This window comes from Pyxicephalus adspersus, chromosome 1 (assembly GCF_032062135.1).
Source record: "Pyxicephalus adspersus chromosome 1, UCB_Pads_2.0, whole genome shotgun sequence".
Lineage (NCBI taxonomy): Eukaryota > Metazoa > Chordata > Amphibia > Anura > Pyxicephalidae > Pyxicephalus > Pyxicephalus adspersus.
In genome coordinates, this window is record NC_092858.1 from 102804510 (window position 1) to 102812594 (window position 8085).

At 38.0% G+C, this 8085-nt stretch overlaps 1 protein-coding gene across 2 annotated transcripts; it reads right to left on the minus strand.

Annotated features, from left to right (window-relative positions):
- Positions 1-14: 14 nt before the first annotated feature.
- On the minus strand, positions 15-4905 carry FAM110D (family with sequence similarity 110 member D). Of its 2 annotated transcripts, none has more exons than XM_072421746.1 (2): positions 4803-4905; positions 15-2635 (listed from the first exon to the last, which is right to left on the minus strand). In XM_072421746.1, the coding sequence occupies exon 2, from the start codon at positions 2523-2525 to the stop codon at positions 1389-1391; it is 1137 nt and encodes a 378-aa protein (XP_072277847.1). In that variant the 5' UTR covers positions 2526-2635; positions 4803-4905; the 3' UTR covers positions 15-1388. The 2 variants fall into 2 exon arrangements, with proteins under 2 accessions (XP_072277847.1, XP_072277839.1); XM_072421738.1 differs by lacking the exon at positions 4803-4905 and adding an exon at positions 4112-4281.
- Between the last annotated feature and the right edge of the window lie 3180 nt (positions 4906-8085).

Below are 8085 nucleotides of genomic sequence, written 5' to 3' on the forward strand. Positions count from 1 at the left end.
CAAATGGGAAGGTATGGATGCCATCTTATATTTTTATTTACCTCATCATTTTACCATAATTGAAAAAATTCTGAATTGCTTATTTGTATGTTTATTAAAAGATTGTATTCCCAACAATTTCCAGTATCTGGTTTAAAATCATATCATGAAAGTAATATGCACCTTTGTTATCCGGTGTTAATTTAATTTTTAATTACATGGAATGTAAATGTTTGAATTGTTGTTAAATAAATTCATGTGTATCATGAATGTGTTTACAATGAATGTGTAATGGAATCATTATGAAACAGATTAGGTTACTGCTCTCATTTGATTTGTGAGTTGTGTATGACTTCCATTGATGACTTCAAAGCTGATACAATTTGTACTCATTTATTTAATAAATGGGTGTATGATAAGGTTTTTAAATGATTGCATTTCCATGTGTATGCAACCATCATATTGTTATATGTAATATAGAAGCTTGGCTGGAATATTGAATATATTCTCCAACTATAAAATCTGGTAAAGATCTGGTCACTTGCATTTATGCCAAAATGTGTTTGCATGATCCAGCATGCACCATTCGGCACAAGTCCCTTGCAGGGCTTATCCATATATAGCATACAAAAATAATTTGTTAATAATAATACCAAGCTTTTTCATTGGATCACATAAATTAAATTCAGTTCTTTTTTGTAAGGCAGCAGGAATACAGAAACTGAAAAGGCATTGCCTCAAGCAACGCAAAAGGCTTTTGTAGTTTCTGAGCAACAGGCTCAAGGAACAATATAATAAGAAAGACAGAAGGCATACTGTAACGCAGGGGTTAGCAAACTCTGGCCTTTAGGCCAGATACGGCCTAGCCAGTAGTCCGTTCCGGCCTAATGCCCCCCTGGTCGATCTGGCCTAATCCTGGCCGGCAGGGGTCGGCAACTTGCGGCTGCGGAGCCGCATGGGGCTCTTGAACCTCCTTGTTTTGCCTCTCTTCCCTATTTACCGCAGCCGGCGTTAACTCTACCGCCGCCAGGGTAAGGGGACAATCACAAACGTATGCATTGTGGAGGAGAGGGATTTCCTTTTAGGGGCGTTCCTTCTCCTCTGTATGCTTTGCAGAGGAGAGGGATTTACCTTCAGGGGTGTTCTTAGTGGGGGGCGTGGCCATCAGCCCGGGACTCGAGGGAGAGTCTGGGCTAGTGTGCCTTCTTTACCTCCTAAAATGGCCTAGTAGCCAAAAAAGTTTGCTGACCCCTGCTGTAATGTAAAAGGGATGTAAAAAGAAGACGGGGCCAAAAAATGGTTGAACAAAAAAAAAAATTAGGTAAATATATTGGAGAATGTAAAAAACAGACATATTAAATCTGACGGTACATATGTTTCCAGAGATTTGTTTTGATTGCTGAGAAATGTCATACTGTAGATTCCCTTGGTGTCTGTTTTTGTTCATGGCTCCCATCGGTCCTTGCTCGCTGACAACTATAGATCCATTTTATAACACGGGCATTTCTCTCAATTACAGATACTGGGGTTCTTTCTGCTTTTTCTTCCTCTACAGCACCAATCCCTCCGCTGACTCTATCCATTGATTCCATGCTACCAAATGATGTGTGGTCTTCTCCTTTTTGGTACATCTCAAGCAAGTTCAACAAACTGCCCTGAAGCCCACAGCTCTCAAAAAATTTTTGTGCATCACCAAAAGTCAGGCTGTCATTGTCTGTAACTTCCTGTGTGTCAGAGGCGTTGGTGCAGGTGGTCTGGCATACTACAGGTTCATCTCTACTTTTTTGTAACTTAGGTGAAAGTGGCACATTCCCTGTGCATGCTTGAGGTTGATTTTGTGAAAATCTTGCACTTCTTCTTAATAAAGGTGTCCCCTGAAGAAATCGAATTACAAGGCCAGCTTCCACATTGTCGTTTTCTTTGCTGCCTAATGCATCATCACGCTTTTGCCTATACATAATCAGGGAATCAGGTCGGTGCAATCTTCTGCCACTGAGTCGCTTCCGACAAAGGGGGCTGATTGTTGAGCAGTTAGGGGGAGGCTGTGGGTTATTTCCTTGATTTGATGTGAGGAAATTGTGAGACATGGTTTGTTTCCTGCTGGGACTAAGTGTGTTATCTTTGTATGTTTCATTGTGATTTTCATTCTTTCCTAAGCAGGGAGATAGATTATTGGACTGGGAGAAGACAGTCACTGGTTTAAATGTTTGTACTGGTGACTGAGGACCTGATTTTTCAGGGGCTCGATGAAGACAATTATTAAAGTCATTTTGTTGTGGTATTAGGCCTTGTTTTGCCGAGCTAAAATGGTTTGTGAAATCATACTCAGTTGAGCTGGATTCAGTTGGTGAACTGGCACTGTAAAGAGATGGGCTCTGTTTTCTTGATAAAACAGGACTCAGAAGGGGCCCAATGGCTGGGTTTTGCCTGCGATGTATCACTTGCGGAGATTTCACATACTTGGCTTTATCTGCTTCCAGTCGATCAGATGCTGTGATCCTGGGTCTGCTCATAAGAGGAGATAAAGGATGATTGATAGGTGTCATTGTGACAATTAGCTTCTCAGAAATTGCCAACGGTTCATGTCTTACACACTGTAGTCCACTTCATAAGATACTGCTTGCACCTCAAGGGTCAAAACAGGAAAACAGGGTAGCTGCAAAACAAAAGCAAGGGTGTATAAGAAATTGAGAAATAACTAAAAAAGAATATCAGAAGTTCAGGGGAAGGGTTGGGAAGCACAGAGAGACTTTTAGCTGTCTGCATGACCCTGTTGGCAAGGTTTATTATTACAATTATTAGTATTAGTTATGCCCTCTGTTCTGCAAACAGTAAGTCAATCTCCTTAATAGGGGCACAGGAACCAATAACCTTACAGTTATAACTCTTCACATTACAAATAAAAGAGCTTTTATTACTAATTTCCTCACTTCTGAACAAAACAGGAAAGGGAAGTCTCTCCAGCTGAGCACAGAAGACTTAAAAAAACATGAGGTACTAGCTATTCTCCATTCATTCCACAAAATAAGTTTGAATAAACTTACACTGAGTTACTTTAAACTGAAAACACATTCATTTGCCTCATAACTTGTTCTGGGGCAAGTCAGAAATTTTACTTTTTGTTTTAGTAACAAAGATTACTAGTACACATAGAGAGCTGGTAGGGACATAGACAAATATAAAAACATAACAGGTCTACCTCTGTAATACTCTAGCCAAAATTAAAAGAAAATCGTTTTTTGAGGATGCACTTTCACTGTCACAAAACAATGAAATATATATATTTATATGTGTTCTGAATATCAATTCCTTGCCATTTATTGATGATAGGCTATTGTCATGCTAACTAGCCCACAGGATAAAAACCATGTGGAAGGGAAGTAAATAATAATAGAGATCAATATGCAGATAACAAGCTGTAATTTGGTCATTTGTAATCAGTTAGGATACTGCCTCGTGAGAGCTAAAATATATATACATACATAAATATATATATATATATATATATATATATATATATATATAAATATATATATACACACACATTCTTGCTGTCTACATCCTTTCCTAACAAGCAATCCAATAGTCTAAAAATACAGACATCTAAAACCAGCCTGAAATAGCCTCAGTCTGCATAGAAGGTTCAGAAAAAAATAAGCCAAACCAAGACCAAAACCAGCTAATTATAAGAGAGGAACTAAGATTAGAGAGCAAGAAACGGGAAAAAAAAAGATTTGTGCTCAAGTTTAAGAGAAAATACAATATGAAATGCAGACTCTTTTGAGATAACAGAAACAACTAAATATATGTAAAATTAATTAAGAAAAAATCAAATCTGATGAGCGTACTTATTTATCAAGAATACAATACAAGTGACACGGAGGGAAAACAGAAGCACATTTTTATAAACATGGAGTGTGAAAGAACATACAATGAAACATAACATATATATTACAATTTCTATTTCTCTGTATTTTCCTTAGAAATAAATATGTAACAGTAAATAAGCATATAAGCATTTCCACAAATAAAGAAACAGTTGCATATTAGGCATGTGCATACCAATAAAGTAAATATATATATATATATATATATATATTTATTTATTTATACATTCATAGCTATATCTCACCTGAACCTTGTGGTCTCATCATCAATGAATTAGATTGTGCTTTATGTGGTGTTGTGGGGAGCAGTGCTAGTATGTGATAAGAATGAGCAAAGGTGTGAGATAGAAGGATATTCTCTCTGCCAGGGTGAAGAATAGCTGTGTGTATAGTATGAGTGCGTGAGAGGGTGCAATAAGTAAGGAACTGTGTCACAGTGCAGTGTAAAGTGTGAGTATGTGCTTGACAAACAAGGAAATCTCCACCCTTTCCAGACAGTCTCCCTTCTCATTATCCCTTTGCTGACTGTTCTGTACATTAACTCCTCATTTCCCATCCATATGAGCTCCATTCTTCTGTAATTAACTTGTCAGCTGTTATTCTTGTCACCTGTTTTAACAATAATAGCTGTAAAAGTGCTAATTCTTTCACATACCCTCTTTTTTTATCAATACATCCATTTGTTGAGGATGCTCTTAGTTTTTATTTTCTAAATATAGGTATACTCATTCTACTGTATAAATTAAAAATAAAATTAGAGTTTGAAAAAAATATTAGTGTCATGAGGAAGTAGGCAAGACATTACATATTATTTCTGTGGGTGAGGTAACAGTTATTGCCCGACCAGATGATTCATGATATCCCAAATGCAGATAGCAGATGGCAAAGTCTGTTCAGGGTAGGGCAAACAGATGAATAAACATATAACAGTCAAACCTTGAAGAATGGGTGTTGTTCATCCAGTGTAGATTTCCAAGGAAAGATTGCAACGTTTGTTTGCTTCAAACTTTTTTCTTACCTACCGGTAGAAGTACTTTCCGAGCTACATACACTTGGATGTGTTGTTTTGTAGGACTCTTATTTAAACGTGATTTTATTATACAGGAAATCTTTATTTATTGATCTTGATATTGATCTCATTGTCACGTCGTCACGATAAGATAAAAGCCATCCTGTAAAAAATTGTAAAACATTAAAAGTGTGTTTTTTATTCAGTCAGGCTGCTAATGATTAGCAGATATATAAGGCCATCTCTGAATGGGTCTGGTACATTGTATAAAAATAAGAACCAAATTTAGGTTGGTGTCATGCAGTCCTTATATTGAGATTAGCTGCTAGGGGTGAAAATGACCCTGGGGACATAATACGAAGATGAATTAAGAGATAAAAGTACTACAGCGATCCTTAATAAAATTCATTTTTATTTGTACCATTTGAACAACAGGTCTGGATATCACTTTACCCCAATACTCAGAAAAAGGTAATCATATTTTCTTTTATATAGTTACAGTACTAAGTGCTGCCGTATTTATTTTATTTGCAGCAGATTTTGAACCATTATAACAACATCTAAAACAGTAATAGAACTCTTAGAATTGTACACAGGGGTCACAGGCTACCTAAGTAAATATTTAGTACGTAGTCCCAAGCCACCATAATGTATTTTACCAATTATCTAGTGATCAGACAACCCCCTTTTTAACAGGCAAATTCTTATTGTTTTTCAAGATTTAGCTAGCAAATGCACAAATTTGAGAAGATGGGTTTTTGTACTTAATATAAATATCCATTGATTCAATGAAGCTTGTGGTATACCATCAACATAATCAATAGCTGAAAACAGACTTTGCAGTAGAATGCAAGAATTGCATAATATTATTAACTAGCATTTATATAGCGATGACATATTACGCAGGCCTTTACAAAGTCTGTAGTCATGTCACTTCTGACTTCCCTACCATAGTCATACATTTTTAATACATGTCATTTTATTGGGTAGAAGACAATGTACCTGCATGTTTTTGGAATGTGGGAGGAAACCAGAGTACCCAAAGAAAACCCATGCAAACTCCATGCAGATAGTGCCCTGGCTGAGATGTGAACCTGGGACCTGGTGACCTCAAAAGGCCAGAGTGCTAACCTCTAAGCCACCGTGCTGCTTTAAGGCACCTTCCTTATCATAACTAAGGAAAATATTTGTACCATATGTTTCTTACCACTGGAATCTGTACTGCAGAGGTAACATCAAACTGCTCGTTGCATAATCCTAGAAAATGCTCAGTATCAAAACTTTTTATAACAAAAATGAACACATCTTCTTAGCCTATGCAACACCTAAAGGCTGCTATTTATGAAGGGACAGAGCCCTATTATAATAAGGCACCTTGCATTTTTAGGGGTAAATATACGTTTTAATACATTTTACAATCAAAAGATACTAAACAAGGTATAAATACCAGGAACAAGTGCAAGTGGCATGAATATGAAAAATAAACAATATACTCAAGGCAAATGCCAGTAAACCAGCAGGTATATTCTCAATAACAAATAAAATAGAGGATGCTGGTAATTAGTACAAATGCAGTATGGCAGTGAATCAACAAACTATAAACATAGGAAAAAACAGATGTGAGCCTGGGTTGGCCATATTCTTGCGACAAACATGAAAACCATACAGTTTAAGTAAAGAGGGAAGGGTCTGGAATAGGGGAAGTAATAGGGAGAAAAGGGTAAGGGAGCGGTATCTATATAGGACAAATAAAAAGAGTCATGAGGAAGAGGGGAGGGGCCCAGTCTAACTTTCAGTGCAAAGGAGGAGCTTAAGTGTTCCCAACATGCCCATTGAGCTCGGGACTTGTCCATACAATCGTTATCAAACGCCATTATCTTCTCCATTCTCATAATATCTTTTACCTTATCAACCCAGTAAGCAAGGCATGGTGGAGTAGACTGTTTCCAAAATAGTGGAATGAGTTTTTGACCAGCCACCATATTATATATATATTATGTTATTATATACCATCGTGTTAAGTTTTTTAGATTTTTTCTCCTGGGTGTACCCGCAGGCCGATGATTTGTGCGTGAGTTCAAAAGCTGCTAGCCAGCCCGACCCTTCAATCTCCTGGCCAAGATCTCTATGTCAATTAGAGACAAACTTAGGTGTGATTGAGTCATAAGACCCAACGGGAGTCTGATAAATTAAGGAAACCAAATGTCGGTTAGATTTGGTCAGGGTGCAAAGCTTTCCAAACTCAGTCAGAGTTCGATGTATGTTGGCTGAAAGATGCAAGGATTTGCAAAAAAGCGTCAGGTGCAAAAAAGTCAACCAAGATACCGACCATGGAGGGTTTGAAACGGCTGAAAGAAATCTACCCGAAGATGGATCCAGAAAATGTCTGGCTTGTGATCAATCCCCCAAGGTATAGTCTGCCATAGTACCCTGATGTAGACCAAGGGGAATAGAAGGATTATCAAAAAGGGGGGTCTGTGGACAATGTAAAGAAGAGAGAGCCAGACGATCTCTAACAGAATGCCAAGTCTTCAGTGTGGCTAAAGTAAGGGGAGAAAGGGTAGAGTGATAAGCTTCAGTGGGATCCCGAGTCCATGCCACATTCCAGGGGAGAGTGATCCTGTTTCAACCGAATAGATAAAGTGCATTCCGGTTTGGATTGCCATTCTACTACTCTGGTAAATAAGGCAGTGGCATGGTATAGTTGGTCAGGCAGGCCCATACCTCCAACCTGTTTGCGTCTGCACAGAGATACATGTTTAATTCTGGGTCAGTGGTCACCCCATACAAATTGAATAGCTTAGGAACGCAGTGTCCAGAAAAACATTTTAGGAGGGGAGATAGGGATGGTCTGAAAGACATATAACAGCTTAGGAGTGAGTCCATCTTAAGGGCATGAATCCTACCGAACCAGGAGGGTGTGAGTTTTTGCCAATTGTCCAGATCCTGGGATATGGATTTTAGTAGAGGAGTATATTTGAGTTGGTAGAGACGAGAAAGGTCTGAGGGTATGGAGACACCATTTGAAAGAGAAATTTTGGGATAATTGGGAGACAAGCCTAGAGGGCAGGGAAATATTAATGGCTTCTGTTTTAGAGAGATTTACCTTGAAGTTACTGTGACAACCATATCTATTCATTTGTTTAAGGATGGAAGGAAGGGAGGTGTGAGGTTGAGTAATGTATAAAAGAACATCGTCAGCATAGGGAG